The 21,725-nt window shown below is 37.5% G+C and overlaps 1 protein-coding gene across 10 annotated transcripts in view; it reads left to right on the forward strand.

Moving 5' to 3' along the window:
* SMARCA2 (SWI/SNF related, matrix associated, actin dependent regulator of chromatin, subfamily a, member 2) overlaps positions 1-21,260 on the forward strand; it is a 182,586-nt gene extending 161,326 nt beyond the window's left edge. For 8 of the 10 annotated variants that reach the window (XM_016162639.2, XM_016162637.2, XM_016162643.2 and 5 more), the window contains 5 exons: positions 7,064-7,169; positions 7,635-7,736; positions 10,560-10,692; positions 18,785-18,927; positions 20,343-21,220. In XM_016162639.2, coding sequence (XP_016018125.1) covers positions 7,064-7,169; positions 7,635-7,736; positions 10,560-10,692; positions 18,785-18,927; positions 20,343-20,378 — 520 coding nt within the window. In that variant the 3' untranslated portion in view covers positions 20,379-21,220. Of the gene's footprint in view, positions 1-7,063; positions 7,170-7,634; positions 7,737-10,559; positions 10,693-18,784; positions 18,928-20,342 lie in introns of all 10 variants that reach the window. The other 2 variants (XM_016162646.2, XM_016162645.2) reach the window with 2 other exon arrangements.
* The last annotated feature ends 465 nt before the right edge of the window (positions 21,261-21,725 follow it).

Below are 21,725 nucleotides of genomic sequence, written 5' to 3' on the forward strand. Positions count from 1 at the left end.
ATAAGGTCTTTTAGACAAAATTTATTTTTAGCAATGATGGCACCAGTCATTCCATATTTTTTTTTTCCTGTGGGGTAGAGAGGCTGTGTGACCAAGTGTGTACACTTTTAGAAAATCTTAGTTCTAGATGGAGAGCCTTTCTTCATTTATTCTCTGTATTGGCTACTTTGGGCACAGCCTAAAGGTGACAGTTTATCTTGTGCAGTTGTAGCCTAGCAAGGTCATACGTAGCCTCATGCATGCTCCCAAATGATGCTTCTTAGAGTTTGTTCCTCACACTTGAGTCCTGTATCTTGGAGAATTTCCAGGACAATTAGAGGCTCTGAGAAGTTTTGCTGTAAAAGTAACCTGCTGAACTTTGTTTAGCCCAGTTTTACCCAAACTCATTTGGCCAACGAGCTCCTTTTTTCAGGGAATACTGTTCGTAATCCAGTAAGCTCATGTTCTGTGGATCACACTTTGGGAAATGGTGACTTTGAGCTCAGAAAGTGCATTTAGTCCAGAGAAAATCTGCTCAGGAGAATGTGGATTCCAGTATTTTATTTTGCTCTCATTACAAATATTGATACTTTTCAGATGTTTACTGGAATAGGCTACTTTGACTCCTGGTGACTTGACAGTTATTTATGTTGCTCAGCCAATTATACCCACATACAGCAGGTGGGCAGCCCACAAATAAACTTGGGTTTGTTTGCTTTCTGAGGCACAAAAGGCCTCCCCAAGACTTCCATCATTAGCCTGGCCCAGAGGCCCAGGGTCTCTGCCTCTCAAAGCTCCAGGCCAATTCCAGCATAAATGACCTCTCTCTGAGGGAGGGGAAGAAGTCCCAGCTGGAAATAACAAAACTCATTTTCTTAGTCTTATAAACTGTCTTCAGAAACACTCTATAAGTGTTTTTTGATCAAAAATGGATTGCACTGAGCAATGGCAGTTATATGGTCATATGTGTTCTTGTATATTCATTCGTGGGAGAAAAATATGCCTCATTCCTTTAGCATCATACCTCATATCTTCCTTAAGAATTTATGATAAGGTCCATTATAGGAAAGAGCAGTGCTCCAGAGCCTGCTATGTCCCACCCTTTTAAGAGAGGCGTTTGACTTTGCCTGCAAAAGCTTTGGGCTTCGGAGTTTGGTCACAATTCAATTCAACTCAAAGCTTTGAAGCTTTTTTTTTTTTTTTTTTTTTTTTTTTTAACCATTAGGAAGTGGAGGAGACACAAGGGAAGATCAAAGGACAGAATAGTCAGTGGAAGAGAAGGTGGGTCCTTACCTTTTGGAAGGGAGGCATCCTCTGAGTCAAGTCCAGTTCCACAAAATGGTGTGACGAAAGCTGGTAAAGTGGCTGACCAAGGAAGCAACAGGCCTTCTAGCTGTCACATTGAGACAGATGGACAGTTAGAATCTTATACTTGGACATACTATTATGAAATGTCAAGTGAGAGAAGCATCTAGATTTCCCGAGTTACTATTTCTAAAAAGTCAAACAGCGCAAAATCGTTGTTTAAACAAATAAATAATACTCTCTGAATCCCATGTCCTGCAGAGCACCTCTGATTTGTAATAATAAATTCAGTGAGAATTCTGAAGAAATAAATAGAAATTTATGTAGATTCTGATGGTCATAATATATTAAAAATGTGGAATTATTCTATTGTTATTATTAGTATTATTTATTTGGCTTCGTATGGTAGTAGAGTTAAAAGGTGCCAGCTGGCGAAATGTGCTTTTTATGGTAACGTTAAAAAAGGTTGATCATATGCCCCTTAGACATAATTTCTCTAGGAAAAATCAGATTAGATTTTTGACTTACTGTATGTTTTCAAAGAAGGTAACCCAATAAAAGTGTTTGAGACCTACTTTATTTATGAATGATAATATGGTTCCAAATCACATTAGATTATAAATCTTCATTTTGTTGAATAAGAGTCCATTATTAATGTTTATGCTCTGGCATATCTCCTGGTCCTTAGTTAATGCCTTTTTTAAAACCTAGTTGAAGTTGTACTGTATTTACAATTTGATATCCTGTGTTCTTTTTTTTTTTTAAGCGAATGTCATAACAAGCATTTTTCTATTCTTTAAGGCAAGTACACAGTTTTAGACTCCGGCATCTACACGTATGAGTATATATACATATAAGCATATATGTATATACATAAGAGTATTTTATATACATTATATTTCTACATTATATAGATACATATACATTATACAGATACACTTTACATGTGTACAGTACATAAATGTGTACACACAAATATATATCTATGTATATGTACATATATACAAAATATATATGTACCCATATTACCCTAAAGTAGATTGCCAAAAGTAAAACTGTGCTTCAGCGTGTGATTGTATTTAAGACTCTCAATAAAGCCTCAGTGCTTTTCCTGTGGAACTGAGTGAGCCCTATGTGGCCTCCTAACATTGGGCATTTACCTTGCATTTACCTGATGTAATCTTATTTTTGTCGATAACTCAGGCATATTATATATGTACAGTCCTTCACATAAATAACCCTTGGTGATTTTTAACACTACCAATTCTGCCAAAAGCAAGCCTATACCCATTCTTTTCTGCTTTGCTATTACCTCATCTGTGCTTGAAGAGGCTAGGATGTCAGCTTTCCACGCTTCGTAGGAATACCACCAGCCACTACTCAATGAGAGTCAGATGAGAGATCTCAGTAGTGAATGTGGAATGAAGGTGCTTGTGATACCTAACTATGGCTGACTTGGGTTGCTGGGGCTTTCTGGATAAATGGGATGCTACTCTAAGTGCATTTTTAAATGAAATGTATTAAAACCTCACAGGAATCTGACCTTGAAAAGTGGCATCTTGCTTTCACCTACTGCCCTCTGATGTTGACCCAATTTTGGAGTTTTCTTCCCGAATGATCTCCTGTGTTTGATTCCTTTAGGACTGTAATAACTTTTCTGTAGAATCCTTCCAACTCCAAGTGTGGGTATTCTAAATTGCGACATTTTCTTACAGAGGCAAGGTAGCCCCATTTTTATATTCATTAACGAAACCTATTTCAATTTTAGTTAAAATTTCTTTTTCACAAGTATGTATTAGAAATACTTGTCAGCAGATCACCTGGGGAAGATAAAAAGCAAATCATAAAAGCAAGGGGAAAAAAAAAATGGAAAGACTCTCACCCAATATATCTTTTTGGTTTGGGCTTGTTGAAAAGGTATGATATTCAGAACTTTAAAGGAGTGGTTTCTTAGATATCATTTCAATCTTCTGCTCTCTTCTAGCTATACCTAAACTGTAATCAGAGGTAAACCTGATATTGATGTAATGTTTGTAATGTATGCAGTCAGCATTTTAGAATCATAGTAGAATAGATGTGAAATTTTTGCCATTTGGTTTATGGAGGTAATGGGGAAAAAAATGTTCCCAGATGAAGCATAGCAGAGTGCATCTCAGTGTGTGTGTGTGTGTGTGTGTGTGTGTGTGTGTGTGTGTGTGTAAAAGTATAAGCTATACAGGCAGGGTTTCAAACCGCAGAGGGCTTTTCCATCTCACACAACATGTCATCATGAACATGTGTCCCTGTGCCCACTGACCTCTGGAGGAAATGTGCATGCCTACTGGCACCTGTAAACTCATTACGCGCATTGAGTTCCTTTAAATTTTGTATTTTCAGTTATACTTCTCCCTATCTCTTATCAGGGTCACATTTCTTATTCTATTATAGATCATTGTACAAGATAGATCTGAAATTATAGACCGTCAGTGGAATCCTTTTTTGAAGGAGGGGTGTGGTGGGTATCACTTTTGTGATGGGAAGCAGCACACTTAGAGGTAACAATTTATACTTAGGCCTTAAATTGTATAAAATCACATAATGGAAAATACCTCGGGGGTAGGATAAGCATTTCAACAGAAACAGAACACCTTCTGCAAACCACTGTACAATTAGTCCATTGTTCTGTACTTTAAAAAAAAAAAATTCCAGCACTGGAAAAAAAAAAAAAAAAAAGCATTTGAAAAGGTATATTGAAAAAGCCTTTGCGCAGCTTAAGTTTGAGTAAGAAATGCCAAAAATTTACAACTCTTATCAGGGTGCTTCACTTCCATTTTTTTTTTAATTATTTTTAACCTTTAATTTACAAAGATACAAGTTGGTGTAGCTATTCATTAATGAGTGGTCGTATGACCTCTGTGCATTCTGTAGGAATAGCTGGATGTCCTCCACGACCTCCTGGCCTTTCCTGCCTAAGCTGGCCATCAGATCCATTGCCTCTCATAGGGATGGGGAGAAGGGTTTTCACACCCAGTGTGGAGGAGAGAAAAAAATACATAGAACAATTAATTCTGAGCAGTGATGTACTGAGAATTCGTTTAATTAATACTGAGAATTTCTTCCATTTTTATGGAGAATGAGTTATTGATCCTAGATGGATAATAAAATATTTGAAGAGGAGAAAAGGCTAGAGACCCTTCCAGCCATGAAGTGAGAGGTGGATCAGCTCTGGAGACTTGGAATTAGTCATAAAGGGGGATCGGCCATGGTATTTTGGGTATACAGGAAAAAGACCCTGGTACTCGGAGGTACATAGGAGAAGAATCAGGTCAATTGTACAAATTCGATTTGCAGAGAATGAGCTGAGGAGGGCTTTGAAAGCCAAACTGAGATGTTTAAACAATGTTGGAGCCAACATAGCCATACGAAGATTTGCTTAGACAGCTTTCAGGTTTTCCTTTTGCCCATGTCCTCTGTCCTTAGGAGACAAAAAAAAAAAAAAAAAAAGGAAGTGGGATAGGATTATTTTGAAACAGAATCAATCTGTCTCATTTTACAGTTTTGGCCTTCAGTCTCAGAATAGTCAGCTGTCTCCTTTATGAGTACATGTTAACTCTGGACTGGTCTCCATATAGAATCTAGAATTCTGACCTGAGGACAGATATGTCAGACCAAGATTGTTGTAGGTATTTTGGCCCTGTTAGAAAATCACACTCTTGGTGCCTGCTGCTTATTTCTTTCTTTACCAGTGGCACAGTTGAAATTAAGAATATGTCCATCACAGGTGTACAAAGCAAAGATGTACTTTCTATTGTAATCTGTCAATAGAAAAATGACACCATCTGTTGGCAGTGTAGAAAATGACACCATGCGGATGTCATGGAGGGTCAGGTGTTAAGTCCAAGATTACAAAGAGACCTGACTTTTTGATTGTTGCTGAGTTATAAAGAGTGCTAATTAAAAAGAAGTCACTGATAGAAATAGAAAAACTAATACTATAAATTCCCTTTCAGATATTCCTTTTCAAATAGGTAAAATGTTTGTATATATAAATCTCAGGGTGGTAGAAAAAGAATAGACCAGAAATTGTGACCCTATGTTGAAGGTCACAGTAAGTAAAGTAGGTTTTGTCATATACTTATGTGGTGTAACTTATGGAGGTACAAATGCATTTCTCAACCTGGGAAGGAGGGTAGGGGTGGCTATTAGTATGCAAGAACACCTTGGTTCTTGCCAGAATGATTTAAAAATCCAGTTCCCTATTAAACTGCAGTCTTCTTAAACCTCATGTGTTTGTCCCATTTTAGTATTCATGAAGCCTATATATGCATTAAAAAATAAAATAAAACAGTGACCCAGTAAAACAGAAAAGCTCGCCTATCCTTTTGACAGAGGATTTTCAGTTAATTTATGCAGCCCCTTTGCACTTCAGCATTTTCCCCACTGGTTGCTAGGCAACCATTTGAGTTACTGCGCATGCCTTTTTTTATGATAACTGTCATCATGATTATTTTTTAATTATACAACTGGGACTATGGATTAAAACAGCACATTGTCACTCATTTTTTACTGTTGCTTCTAGCATTCTCTCACACTCCTAGAATCACCTTCTGAAATTTATATGGCAGTGATTTATGGTTATTTTTTTGATATTTCTGGCTTCACAAAGGAGATAGATATGGCATCATAAGAAAAGTTGAAATTTTTGTGAAAAATGACTACACTATATCTCACAAGCTGTTATTGATCTGGATAGGCCAAGGCAGATATTAGGCTCTTAAATCTAAATTACGTATATTTTATTCCTTTAACCATGTCCGCTTCTGATATTAAATGATATTAAAAGCTTATGTTGCTTTCTAGTCTGTTTTTTAAAATTACAAAATGCTAAGCATTTGTTGCCATTAAATCTGCTTGCAAATACCATGCACTCAGGAGGAGGGTGCAGCATTAATCGCAGAAACATCAGGCATCCACACTTGCTAAACACGTTTGTTCTTTTCTGCCCAAATTGTTCCATACACACAGAAGTACAGTTAGGTGAGATGAAAGGGTTCCTCTGGCAAATAATAAAGCTATGCGTGGTACACAGTGTGTGAAATACCCTAAGAGGAACAAGACTGAAAAGATAGGCAGTCACTAGGTACATACAAAAGCCTTTCTTTTGAGTTCCAGAGTATATTCCAACATATTTTCTAAATAAAAAGTAAATATGAAGACAAAGGAATGTGGGAATAAAGCCTGTTTTGTTTTTGTTTTTACCAATTCAAATTCATTTGAAAATGGAATTTTGGTTGAATGGGATATTTTTTTTTTTTATTAAAAATTATTGGGGTGACATTGATCAACAAAATCCAATAAGTTTCAAGGGTACACTTCAACAGTATGTCATACATATATTGCATTGTGCATTTACCACTCGTAGTTAGATTTCCTCCTGTCACCAAATATTTGATCCCTTTTACCTCTATCTACCTCCCCTCTCCCCGCCTTCGAATAGGCTATTTTAAATGTTTCTATACAAATGAAGAGACATATTTGCTCTGAAAGAGAAATCCACAGTGGACTTCTCATATCATATGTGTGACAGAGTGGGGACCTAATGGAATTTTAATGTGATTTTGAATTTCGCGTAAGGGACATTAATCTCCAGTAGAGCTGTAGAATTTTCCTTGATTTAAAGAGCCCCACGTGTAAATGCATGGGATGCCAATTTGCTTTTTTGACATTTTCTGAAATAAAACCTTTCCTCGGTGGTGCATGATCTGTTGTTATGTTTTTGTTTGTTTCCCTCACCCTACAGTTCAGGGCGACAGCTCAGTGAAGTCTTCATTCAGTTACCTTCAAGGAAAGAATTACCAGAATACTATGAACTAATTAGGAAGCCGGTGGATTTCAAAAAAATAAAGGTAGCTATTCTGTTTACAAACTTATTTTTAATAAAGGAGAAACGTACATTCACTTAAATGAAGATACGACATGGCGGAGGCATCTTGTCTGACAGCTGCTGACACCCTTGCAGGGCTCGTCACTAGAAAGGTTGGGATGTCCTTGTGCCTTTTACGTGTGTGTTATTTAATCATCATACCGAGAGCTCATATTTTATTATATTGCATCTTATTTAAGAAGTTTCAGCCTTTCCAGACCCATTGCTCTTTCTCTTCCCCATCATACAGTCCTTCCTCCCCCACACAGGAAGGAGTGCTGGTGGGAGGGTGGGCTCAGTGAACAGCACCCTCTGGAGTTGCCCCGCACGTCCCTGGCAGGGCTGTGTGCTGAGATGAGAAAGGGAAACCCAGGGTTTGTTAACCAAGTAATGATTGTTGCATTTTCTCTACCTCTTCTTTCCTCTGTTTATCCAAAATTTTCATTAGGAAAGAATTCGTAATCATAAGTATCGGAGCTTGGGCGACCTGGAGAAGGATGTCATGCTTCTCTGTCATAATGCTCAGACGTTCAACTTGGAGGGATCCCAGGTCTGTCTGTAGTGCTTATGTTCTTTTAAGTAAAATATTTTCGTTTTTTTACCATTTGAACCATTGTTACTACCCTGGCAAAAGAAAAATGAAAACGAAAAGCCTATATTCTGTGTTACCTATATAAGAAAATTGATGCTTTGGCATTTTTACATTAATGCCACCTCCTCTGTACCATAGCTATGCTAACTCCTACTCATGCTTTCCTTAAAGCCTCTGCTTCTAATTAGAGGGAAGGATTCAAGTAAATCACTTATTGTGAGGCTTAAAGGTGGGAGGTCCAGTTTTTGCTTTCATAGATTAGAGATTGTGCCTTCAATTATATTTACCTTCATTTTTCTGATTGTAACTTGCATCAGGAGCTGGAACTACTATAATTTAAAACAAAAATACAGAAAAAAAATAATAACCATTGCCTTAATTGCTTAACGAAAAATGCTTTTCATCAGGCCAATTGCAATTCTCTTTACTCTCTGTCTCCAAAGTAAGCAAGCATGAGACTATATAAGTGACACTTATATACTAAAATAACTAGGGGGGGTGACACTTTCACTAAAATTACACCTCAATTCCAGTCACCTTTTTTAGGGACTCCCGTTTTCCTATCTATTTTTCTGGCCTGATGCCTCCATACCCATGGAGTGGAAGGAACAAGAAGAAAGGTCAGCGTGCCTGCCAACCAGTGCAGTGTCACGCCGGTCCCTAACCTGGAGAATGGGAATTCTCAGGATGTGCCATGAACACACTGTACATTGCTAGGTTAACAGCAGTTAACAGTAGTAGTATCTTGACCAAAACAGTAAGTCTAGAAAACAAACCTCGGGTTTTTAAGACACTCTTCAAAGGAAGATGAAAACCAGGACATGGTAAAGACACGTGTCAACAGGGAAGTCTTTTTGACTGACCATTGATAGTTTCTGGATAGATTTTTGGGTTCTTTATAATACTGTGGCAATGTCGTGATATGTACCCTGTCCCTTTCCAGTCCCACAACCTCCCTGTCTGCCCACACTCACTCTCTTACACTTGAAATGGGGTGATAAATGGCCTCTTGACAGGCTTCCCTCCCAGTCCATCCTGCATAGTAGTTTATCTTTTTCTAACCACTTTCTTATCCTGTCCATCTGCTGCTCAGCAGCTTTGCAGTTACCCATGCACTATTAAAGTCTAGAATGAACTTATTCTCCATAGGATAGTTTCTAAAGTCGTACCCTACTCTGACTCTTTAGCCTCGTTTTCTGCTGCCCCTCCACCTAAACAGTTCATAGTACAGTCAGTCAGACTGCTCCCCTAAACACCTGCTTCCAAGACATGCATGCAGTTGTAAGGAATAATAGAGAGCCTGTGTACCCTTGAGCTCATCACAAGATAGTAACATGTTGTGTAACATAGTCCAATATCATAACTCGGAAGTTGACATTGGCACAATCCCAGGTGCATCTTTTTTATTCCTGCCCTCCCCCCCTCCCCACTCCCCCTTTCTCTCTTACTCTCCTTTACTAAAAAGCCCATTTCCTCTCTGTTCTTTGACGAAATCCTCCAGCTCGGCTCTGATGTCTCTGGCCAGTTCCACACCGGTGGCCTCATCTCAGTGCTGTCCCCCTGATCCTCTGTCTTCCTATTGGGCTATATTATTTGGGTTTCACCACAAGTTGCCTGGTGTGTGGCTCATCTTTACAATAAAAGAATATGTTCCTAGAGAACAAGGATCATTTTTTCCCTTGTTCTTTATTTTTTACTTAATCGTGTTAAAACACATAAAATTTATCATCTTCGCCATTTTTAAGTGTGTAGTTCAATAATGTTCAGTGTATTATCACTGTTGTACAACAGGTCTTCAGAACTTTTCTCATCTTGTAAAACTGAAATTCTGTACCGATTATACAACAACTCCCCATCTCCCCCTCCCCCTGCCTGTGATAACCCCAATTGTACTTCTATTTCTATGAATTTGACTACTTTAGATACCTCACATAAGTGGAATCGTTCAGTATTTGTCTTTTTATGACTGGCTCATTATTTTACGTAGCCTAATGTCCCCAGGGTTCATCCATGTTGTAGCGTATGACAGGATGTCCTTATTTTTTAAGATCGAATAATATTCCATTGTATGTATATACATTTTGTTCATCTATCCATCCATTGATGGATATTTAGTTTGCTTCCACCTCTTCGCTGATGTAAACATGGGTGTGCAAACATCTATTTGAGACCTTATTTTCAGTTCTTTTGGACATATTCCCAGAAGTGGGATCGCTAGATCCTATTGTACTTCTGTTTTTAATTTTTTGAGAAAAAGGACTGTTTTTGAATTTTATATATCTCTCAGGAACTCTGCTCAGGTGTGTGCATACACAAATATATTGATTGGAATAGTATTGGCTGGTACTGATAAATTCAGTAATAAGGAATAGTCGCCATTGTGTTAGCACAATTGCATTTTAAAGAAGGTTGTTTTGCCACAGTATTTGATCAATGCAAATAAGAAATACAGTTTTTTAAATACTGTCTGTGTCAAAAATGAGAGGATATGTTATGGAAGTCCACCCTTCTCTCCCAAGTGTGCATGTGTGCGCACACGCACTCTGAAATTATTGCAACTGCATATGGACTTTCTCCTGTAAGAATATGTGTGTCCATATTTGACTTGGGTATTTTCCTGTTTGGTTTTCCTGTCAGCGTAAAAGCTAACATTGATGTTTCTACTAAAACTCACGTAAAATAAAGCTGGTGTTTTGCGTAAGGAAGGGAAAAGCATGCTGCACTTGTGAATCTTGGGCCTTCAGCTTGCAGTTTTTACCAGATGCTGCTTCGACCTTTTAGATCTATGAAGACTCCATCGTCTTACAGTCCGTGTTTAAGAGTGCGCGGCAGAAAATTGCCAAAGAGGAAGAGAGCGAGGACGAAAGCAATGAAGAGGAGGAAGAGGAAGATGAAGAGGAGTCAGAGTCAGAGGGTAAGCTCAGGCGTTGGGTTCCTCCACTGCTCTGCCCCTTGCCACCTGCCTTGATGTCTCCACAGAGGTGAACAGAACAGACATTAGGCAGATCTGGATTCCAGTCTCTGTTCTACCATGTCCTTGCCAGGCGACTTTGGACATTATACTTAACCCAGCTCAAGCTCCTTTTCCTCCTCAGGAAAACTGAGGTACTAAACATGCCCCCCTCCCAAGCATATAAAGGGGTTCACTGAAGGTTGCCTTTGAAAATCAGTGTAATTATACATTTTCTACCATCAATGTGATTAATACCTCCTCCTGTCTGCTCTTTTATTTAGCACAGTGGTTCTCTAACCAGGAGGGATTGATAGAGCGTTTTTAACTGGGCTCCATCGCCGAGGTTCAGATTCAGTAGCCTGTGGTGGGGTCTCAGAGTCAGTATTTCTAACAAGTTCCCAGGGGATACTGCTGCTGGTGGGCCCGGGACCACACTTCTAAAAACACTGCTTTAGAAAATAATAGTCCCACTGAGTTGGAACTGTGGTCCATTTTATCCCTCATGGATCAGCTTGGTTTAAAATGTTGATATTTTGTTCATCATACATTTTTTTTTTTGGCATTAATTTTGAGTTTTTTTAAATACTGCATTAGAATATTATTTATCTCGATTACTGAGTTTTGGTGGCCTCTTAAATTTTGCACCTAAGGCAGGTACCTCCCTTGTCTTAACTTAGTCACAACTTGACTGATAACCTTAATATTTCAAAGGTTAAATCCACCTTCAAAAATCTAAAATGCCCTCTCACCTAATTATATTTTACCCCATACCTCTTCTCAAAGTGAAAAATCTCACGGGTTTGTTGTCTGCCATGCAAAACAGAATAGATACGGTTTTTAAAAAAGGTATTAGGTTTCTTCCTATTTACATACTTAGTACAGAAAACCTAGAAAATATTTTTTACAAAAGGAAAATTTGTATAATTTTATTACCCTATATACATTTAATATTTTGAGAAGTTTCCTTCTAGTTTTTTTATATGTAAGTATTTTGTTTATGAGTATAGCATACTGTTTTATCTCAAGATTTTTGTTTATTATGAATATTTTCCCATAGCAATCACATTTTCCACAACTATGTATATTACCATTCATTATTGAATGTACCTACGTGTATTAATCTCACTCTAAATAATGCTGTCCTGAACTTTCTTACCCATAAATCATTGCGAACGTTTTAAAACATCTGATAACATACCTGATTATCACAGAGAATAAAGTTTATACTTTTGCCAGCAGTGTACATAAGTGTTTCTCCATACCCACATCTGTCCACAGTATTATTCCTTTGAGTGATTCTGCCTTTTATTCATTAATTTAACCATTTTCAATTTCTTATGATAATTAGCTAATTTTAATATCCTACGTAGCATTTGACGAATAGTCTATATAATCTGTCTCAGCTACATAGCTCCTTGTTTTAGAACCATATTTCTAATTTGTTTTCAAATAGCTGTCTTCTCATTTTATCTGTCAGTTTATTTTCGTTATCCATTCATCTCTTGATAGGTTGTTCCCGTTTCTTGGCTATTGTAAATAATACTTCAGTGAACATGGGGGTACACATATCTTTGAGTTACTGTTTTCATTTTCTTCAGATAAATACCCAAAGGTAGAATTGCTGGATCATACAGTAGTTTTTAATTTGGGGAGGACTCTCCCTACTGTTTTCCGTAGTGACAGCACTGATGTACATTCCCACTAACCATACAAGTTTTAGGATTGTTCGTTCTATTTCTGTGAAAAATACCATTGGAATTTGATAGAGATTGCATTGAATCTGTAGAGTGCTTTGGATCGTATGGATATTTTAACAGTGCTAATTCCTTCAGTTCCATTTATTTGTCTTCTTCAGTGTTTTTCATCAATATCTTATTTTGAGTGTACAAGTCTTTCCTCATTGGTTACACTTATTCTTAGGCATTTTATTCTTGATGCAGTTGAAACTGTACATATAAATAAAAAAATGAATAAAATATTAACATTAAAATATTAAAAATATGAAATGAAAATATTTAAAAATAAATAAGTGGAATTTTTAAAAATCTCTGATTAGTAGTGTATAAAAATGTAACAGAATTTTGCATGTTGATTTTACATCCTATAACTTTACTGTATTTGTTTATTCTAACAGTTTTTTGAGGGATGTCTCTAGGGTTCTCTCTGATACCATATCATCTGCAAACAGTGATAAGTTTCATTTCTTCTTTTCTGATTTGGATGCCGCCTTTTTCTTTTCATTGCCTAGTTGCTCTGGCAAGGGCTTCCAGTACTATGTTGAGTAAAAGTAGTGAATGTGGACATCCTTATCTTGTTTCCGATCTTAGGATGCTTTTTGCTTTCACTGTTGAGTATGATGTTAGCTGTGGGCTTGTCATATATTATGTTGCGCTGTGTTCTCTCTACTCATTTTGTTGGTTTTTTTTCATAATTGATTGCTGAATTGTGTGAAATGCTTTTTCTTCATCTATTGAGATCACATTTTTTATCCTTCATTTAAATGCAGTGTATCTATCACATTGATTGATTTATGAATGTTGAACCATCCTTGCATCCCTAAAATAAATTCTACTTGATCATGATGTGTGAGCCTTCACGTATTGTTCAATATAGTTTGCTAATATTTTGTTGAGGATTTTTACATTTATGTTCATCCGGGGTGCTAGCCTTCTAAAATGAGTTTTAAAAAAGTGTTCCCTCCTCTTCTATTTTGTGGAAGAGTTTAAGATTAACAGATAATTTTTCTTAAATGTTTGGTGGTGGAATTCACCAGTGAAGCCACCTGGTCCCGGATTTGTTTCTTGGGAGGTTTTCAGTTACTGATTCAATCTCCTTACTAATCAGTCTGTTCAGATTTTCTATTTATTCACAATACGGTATATCGTACACTGGTAATATACAGTAGTTGTATATTTCTAGAAATTTGTCCATTTCTTCTAGGTTGTCAAATTTTCTGTCATATAATTAATTGTTCATAGTAATCTCATAATCCTTGTATTTTCATGGTTATCAGTGGTTATGTCTCTTCTTTCATTTCTGATTCTAGTTGAGTCCTCTCCCTTTTTTCTTGGAGAGTCTAACTAAAGGTTTGTCTGTTTTGTTTATCTTTTCAAAGAACCAGCTTTTAGTTTCATTGAACTTTTCCTATTGTTTTATTATTCTCTGTTTCACTTATTTTCACTTTGGTATTTGTTATTTTCTTCCTTCTATTAACTTTGGACTTTATTTGTTTTTTTTTTTAAGTCCTCAAGGTATAAATTAGACTATTTGAGATCTTTCTAGCTTCTCGATTGTAGGTATTTGCTGCTGTGAACTTCCTTTTTAGAACTGCTTTTCTGTATCTCATAAGTTTTGATATGTTATACTTCCATTTTCATTTCTATCAAGATATTTTTTATTTTTCTTTGAATTTTTTGTTGACCCTTTGGTTGTATCGTAGTACGTTTAATCTCCACATGTATATGAAGTTTCCAGTTTTCTTCTTGTAATTGATTTCTGTTTTATACCATCATGGTTAGAAAAGATGCTTTATATTTAATCTCCTTAAATGTATTAAGGCTTCCCCTGTGACCTCCCAAATGGTCTGTCCTGGAGAATGTTCCATGTGTACTTGAGAAGAAGGTGTATTTTGTAACTTTTGGATGGAATATTCTGTATATAACTTCTAAGTCCATCTGGTATAAAATGTCATTTAAGGCTGGTGTTTTCTTAGTAATTTTCTGTCTGGATGATGAAACGGGAGTATTAAAATTTAATACTATTATCGTATTGCTGTCTATGTTAATATTTGCGTTATATATTTAGGTCCTCCGATGATGTGTGTGTAAATATTCTTGAAGTAGTTCCTTTAACATTTCTTGTAAGTCTGGTTTAGGGATAGTGAACTCCTTTAGCTTTCGCTTATCTGGAAAGGTCTTTACCTCTCCAGTTCTGGATGATAACTTTGTAGGTAGGATAGTATTGGCTGGAAGGTTTTTTTTTTCTTTTCTTTTTTTTCTCAGCACTTTGAAAATATGATGCAACTCCCTTCCAGCCTGCAAAGTTTCTGCTGAAAAAGATATGCCTTTAGTCTTATAGGAGTTTCTTTGTATCAATTTGTTTTTCTCTTGCTGCTTTTAAGATTCTCTCCTTGTCTTTAATGTTTGACATGGTAATTATAATGTGCCTTAATATGGGTCTGTTAGGGTTCTTCTTATTTGGCACTCCCTAGGTTTCCTGGATCTGGGTGTATGTTTCCCTTCCCAGGTTAGGGAATTTTTCAGCCATTATTGCTGGTACCCCTATAATGCAGATTTTGTGTGCTTTATATTGTCTCATGGGTCTCTACCATATTTTCACTTTTTTTCATTCTTTTTTACTGCTCTAATTGGGTGAGTTCTGCTGCTCTGTCTTCAAGATTATCGAGTCTTCTGCTTCTTGCAGTGTGCTGTTGAACACTTCTAGTGTATTTTTCAGTTCCGTTATTATGTTCTTCAGCTCTGTGACTTCTGTTTGGTACTTTCTTGTACATTTGTATCTCTTTGTTGAAATTCTCACTGTGCACATCCATTCTTGTCCCAAGTTCAGTAAGCATCTTAACAACCATTATTTTGAACTCTTGCAGGTAAATCACTTAGCTCCATTTCATTAAGGACATTTTCTGAGGTTTTATCTTGTTCTTTCATTTGGAAAATATTCCTTTGTATCTTTGTTGTCCTGTGACTATGTTGATTTCTGTGTTACTCTCTCGGGGAAAAAAAAAAAAAAAAAAAAAAAAAAAACACCCACCTCTCCCAGTCTTAAAGGAGTGGTCTTGGGTAGGAGATGAACCTTATCATTCAACACTACTCTAGTTTTTGTCTGTCTCTTAAACCTTTATAATTGTCTAAGCAGCCTATTTTGTTTTTAGTGGCTCCTAGTAGTTCAGGGTATGACAAGACCTATCACCGTCCCAAAGGGGAGAATCTCAGTCAGCCCCTATATTCAGGCCAATTGGAGGCCAGATCCTCATGCAGCAGCTTTTAAGGTATGTAAATATAGAGGGTGCTGTGAAGACTGCAACCAAAACCCCACTGATCACTAGAGCCAAGCAATCTAGAGGTGTCCCATGGGGCAACAGTCACAAAAACCAGGGTAGCGGATATGTGGTTTTTGGCTGTGTTATCTTTGGTAGATAAGCTGTCTTCTGGGAGATACTTGCACTCTAAATGTGGCAGAGGGAGAGTACAAAGATAATGCCAGCCCTCAGAGGTTTTTGGAAAGGATTACAGTTAGCCCTTCGATTTGGTGTTAAAGTAGTGGTCTGCCCCTCTGGCCAGTGATTTAAAATAAGCCTCTTTCACATAAAGTCTGGGTGCCTCTCAATCCGCTGCCTCTGCACTGGGTCCTGGGGTCAGAGTCCAAGTGTGCAAACCGTTTAAGAGCCCTTTCTCAATTCACTGTAGCCCTGTGGGTCTTGTGGACATAATCCCCATTGGTTTTCGTAGCTAGACGTTTTAGGAGCACATCTTAAAAGTTGAGGTGCCTGGTGTGGGGTTCAAACCCGTCACTCCACAGGGAGAAGCTCTGGTTTTGAGTTCCTTCTTAGTTGTGGGTAGTCACACTAAGGGTGAGGTTTGTGGTGAGATTGCTTCTCATACCTGCCTCTAGATGGGTTTTCTTCCTCGTTTGCCCAATGTGTAGATGTCACTCAGCTAGTTTTGGGGGGTTTTAGAAGGAATTGTGTATGTAGTTGTAGCTATGGGAGGAGGTGAGTTTAGGATTTTCCTATGCCACTAGCTTGGACTGGGGCCCTCTCTTCTACGTTTAAGGACTTCTGTCATTAGACTAGGCCTACTTGGTTAATCTGGGTTCATCTCCCTAGCTCAAGGTCAGCTGAGTAGCAATCTTAATTCCGTTTGCCATGGATTGTAACATATTCACAAATTCTAGGGATTAGACATGGATATCTTTGGGGGGGCTGTTATTCTGCCACCACCTTTGGTAATTAGAACTTTTCATGGGTCCATATGGTACTATAATAAAGCCTTAGGGATGCTGTTTCTAGTCACCTGGTAGTCTAGTCATTCATGGCAGACTGTTAGGTAGGTTTTTTGGGTTTTTTGTTGTTGTTTTTGTTTTGTTTTGTTTTGTTGAGAGGGATGTATACACTGACCCACAAAAGCCTGATAGCTTAGAGTGTCCCACACTCCACAGTTCATTTAGATCGTGTTCTTGAGGATGCATTTTCTTACCTTTACTGCCAGTCTTCTGCCCTTTCACACCTTGCATGGATTTCCTTTACTCACATGTCAGGAAGAGCTACACCTGTGTCGATAAAGATATTTCACTTGTTCTTTGCAAATTATTTAGAAATTTTTTAGTGTCCTCTATATCTTCGTGCATTTCCATTAAAAGGTAGACTTTTTCATCACCAATCTTCTCTTGTTTTAAATTACTCCACCCAAAGCCCTAGACAGGCCCGCACCTTATATAGCTCACTAAGCAGCAGGCATTTCAATATGATAGAAGTCTTGACTAGGAATACTATTTTGTGTATTAGGATTTACTAGCCTTTGCCCCGTTTGGGAGAAGGGCATGTGCTACCACAATACTAAAGAACGGCTCTGCTCTCATATTTTTTGGTTAGCCTACACTTTCATGGAAGAATTCATTTTTGTAAATGTTTTGTGGGTATCTTCACTCCACAAAACAATTCTGAAAAATCCTCATCTCTGAGATTCCTTCAAGAGCTATGATTCTATCCATGATGAGATCTATTTCTAGGTGCTTTGAGGCCCACCAAACATGATATTCTAGCAAAACTGGTTTGAATGACATCCTCAGTGGCTCCATCATCAAATCCTAAAAATGATGTTCTATGGACACTTTCCCCAGAACAATGCTGTAGAACAGATTTTCCTTATACCTTGGGATACGCCCCTATATCTATATTACAGCACTTTGAAATCTTCCAAATGTTTTTATTTCCAGCCTCAGAATAGCCCTGTGAAAGTAGAAATGAGTGCTGTCTCTCTGAAGGCTACCTTAGCAGAACACTTTGATTTTGACCATATGGGTATGTCCACCATACCCCGCCCCCATATTCTGCCAAGATATGTCGACAAATAGCTTTATGGTGGCTTTGCTCTTAGTGGCAAAAAGCTGAGAACTTCAGTGCTCATCACTAAGGAACTGGTTTAAAAATTAGAGCGTACCCATAAAGTGGACAATTGTCAGACATTAAAAAGAATTAGGCACCTGTGTAGTAAGTAGTTGATGCACAGAAATGTCCCCACATATGTGAACAAAAACAAGGTGTGGAATATGGGCATAGATAAAGAGTTATCCTTTGGGATAACTCTGTAAAGCATGCATGTCTGTGTGTGTATACTTGGATTCTTCATATTCTCTCTGTATAGAATTATATGAAGAAAATTTTATGGAATCTGTATATATAGAGAGAATCATACACACGTACACAGTGATAGATATATTTGCAGGTACAAGTGTATACTTTTTTCCTGGAAATAATCACCAGAAAGAGAACAATAGGCAGAAAGACTAGAGTTGAGGGAAGGATGCTTTCAAATTCATTTGTTCGAATGCGTTGTTTTCTCACTTTCAATTTTGAACCTTCCTATGCTCTTAAAAGCATTATGCAACCCTTTGAATTTTCTTTTTGTTTGTCAACTAGAGTTATATACACAGTAAAATTATTGGCCTTTTCAACCCTTTACATTTATTTATACTTTTTAATGTCAAAGATCTTCCTAAGTAGGACAGGAAGATCCTACCCTGGGATCCAGCCACTGGGAAACAGGAAAAGGACCCAGCTCAGCTGCCCTCCATGAGACCTCCTTGTTCCCTCTTGGTGCCTGTTGAGGGTGACTATGTAACTTACCTTCCAAACCGAGACAAGTATGATATAAGGAGGTGTGAACTAGACGGGATGACGGAAAACAGGCATCAACCAAGAATGTTCTGGGTACTCCTGGACCTTTGATTTGTCATCTGCAGGTTGACAATCTTTTTACTACCTGTAAAAAGGTTTCACTGTGATTCTTCATTGCTGTCTGTTCTGTTTTTGTTGTAGCAAAATCTGTTAAGGTGAAGATCAAGCTCAATAAAAAGGATGAGAAAGGTCGGGACAAAGGAAAAGGCAAGAAAAGGCCAAATCGGGGAAAAGCCAAACCTGTGGTGAGCGATTTCGACAGTGATGAAGAACAGGATGAAAATGTAAGTGGGGCCGGCTCTGACCGAAGCTGAACAGCCCTCTGCGCTTGTTTTCCTCTCATGTATTTCCAGGTGCCTTCTAACCTCTCTACTTTACTACCTAGAAATGAAAATGTAAAGATCTGGTGAGATTTCGTTTTTGAAGGATGTGAACTGAGCTGCATGATTTATAACAAGGAATTTGGGTCTTTGTTTATTGCTTTTTTAAATAGCTTTCAAAAATGAGAAATGCTAAATCCAGTTTCCTTTCCCCTTTCTTATCTTCACACTGCTTCCTTATGTAGTTTTTCTCCGTGGCCCGTTAATATTTTATATCTGTAACACCCAGGATTGTGCCTAATATATAGCAGTATATAGATGAAATGGTTTGATGGAAGAATAAGCGCTAGGATGTCAGAGTTTTGGTTTTGAGCTGATTTTTAAGATACTGTACCAAAAAAAAAAAAAAAATTAAAGCAGTGATCATATTAATTAAAAAAAAAGGATAACTATACCAAAAAATGCAGATGAATTTTTAAATACTTAGAGGTGTTATTTTTAATATTTGAACAGTTCAAGGACCTTTTATGGAGCCAGGCCCTGAAATAAGTACCTTCCTATATAGTACTATATTTAATGTGTCTATTAGCATCAGGAGATAGCTGTCACTCTCAACATATAGAAATCAGTGCTCAAGTTATATATATTTTGCTCCAGGACCTATAAGTAGAGAGGAGAAACTGCATTTGGATCCACATAGCCTCATAGCTCTGTCTAGAGTACTGTCTCTGTCTTTGGGCAACAAGGCAGCAGTGCTGACAGAATCTTCTAATACCTTCCCTTTTGAAGTGCCTTCCATTTCATTCACTTTTCAGAGGACCTCAGGGTTCCCCACCACCCACCCCCTTCTTTATTTCTGGAAAGTTAATTTTCCACTTTAGTATGCATTCTAGTTTGATTTTCCCTCAAAACACTGCCATTTGGGTCTGATAGAGTTTCAGAGTGTTTATCCCCCCCGCCCAGCCTTAATCCTTGACACAAGCATTTTCACATAATTTAAAATACTGTGTTTTCTTCAGTAGACTTACCAGGAAGTAGACATCAGATTCAGAGTACTTTTTTCTCCCCTGAATTTTCTAAAACAGTGCTGAAAATAGATATTATTAGCCCTAAACCTTTCATACCAAAGTGTGAAAGAGAGTGAAACACTGGCATAACGGGTGGGCATTGCTTTGGGCTTTTTAATTAGGAGAACCCTTTTTTTTTAGCTTAGAGGCTGTCGATGCCTCTTGAGTATCTTTCCATCTTCTCACAGAATGAAGAGGCTTGGAGGGTTCATCTCTTTCTGAATGTCACCTTTTTTCTATATTGCCTCTTGATGGTTTATGTCTTCCTTTTCTTGTATGTAACTTTATTCCATTTTATCTTTTTACTTTTAGGAACAGTCAGAAGCAAGTGGGACTGATGATGAGTGATTGATATGGACCTATTTTTCCTTGGTAGGACTGAATTCCTTCCTCCCCTCCCTCATTTCTACCCAGTGAGTTCATTTGTCATATGGGCACTGGGTTGTTTCTATATCGTCATCATAAAAACTAGCTTTAGGATAGTGCCAGACAAACGTATGATATCATGGTGTAAAAAAACACACACACACAAATATTTGTAACATATCGTGACCAAATGGGCCGCAAAGATTCAAAGATGAAAACAAAACAAAGCTTTTGATGGAAAATATGTGGGTGGAAAGTATATTTCTATGGGTGGATCTAATTTGGTAAGTTTGATTGTGCCTGGTTTTATCACCTGTTCAGATGAGAAGAGGTTTTTTTTGTCTTTTGTAGCACTGATAACCAGGAGAAGCCATTAAAAGCCACTGGTTATTTTATTTTTCATCAGGCAATTTTCAAGGTTTTTATTTGTTCGGTATTGTTTTTTTTTACACTGTGGTTCATATAAGCAACTTTAATAGGTGATTAATGTACAGTAGTTAGACTTCACCTGCATAGACATTTTTCCATTTTATGCTCTATGATCTGAAAAAAAAAAAAAAGCTTTTTGAATTGTATAAGATATGTCTACTGTAAACATTGCTTAATTTTTTTGCTCTTGATTAAAAAAGTTTTGTTGAATACGCTATTGAATATTGCAATCTATATAGTGCATTGGATGGCTTTTTTTGTCAACCTGATCTCTTATGTTACCAATGTGTATCGTCTCCTCCCTAAAGTGTACTTAATCTTTGCTTTCTTTGCACAATGTCTTTGGTTGCAAGTCATAAGCCTGAGGCAAATAAAATTCCAGTAATTTCCAAGAATGTGGTGTTGGTGCTTTCCTAATAAAGAGATAATTTAGCTCAACAAATGTTGCTTCTTGTTTTTGAGTGCTAGAGGTTTGCCAGCTGGTGCCTGAGTGAGTCTCCCACAGAGATTTAGATAGGCTCTTGGTACAGAATACTTGGTAGGGGAGGGAAAAGAGACTGAGGGAGCCAGTCTTCTGAGATGAACCAGGTGTCACAAAGGAGAGCAGTCTTATTTGGTGACTTTAACTTAAACAACAGCAGAGATACTGCCATGGACCAAGTCACCCTAAACTTCTCATTCTTTTCTAGTGGTTCAAATTTCATTTACTAGACTAGAAAATATTTTACTCCAAGTCAACATAAACTCACCTCAAAATTTTCTCTAAGAACACTTATTTACTTTGTCATTATATACACACACACACATACACACACACACACATTGTGAAAAGTAAAAAAGTACCCTCCTCCCCCGCCCCGCCCAAAAATAAATAAATAAATCACTCATAATAACTACAAC

This window comes from Rousettus aegyptiacus, unplaced genomic scaffold, assembly GCF_014176215.1.
Source record: "Rousettus aegyptiacus isolate mRouAeg1 unplaced genomic scaffold, mRouAeg1.p scaffold_m13_p_3, whole genome shotgun sequence".
Classification (NCBI taxonomy): Eukaryota; Metazoa; Chordata; class Mammalia; order Chiroptera; family Pteropodidae; genus Rousettus; species Rousettus aegyptiacus.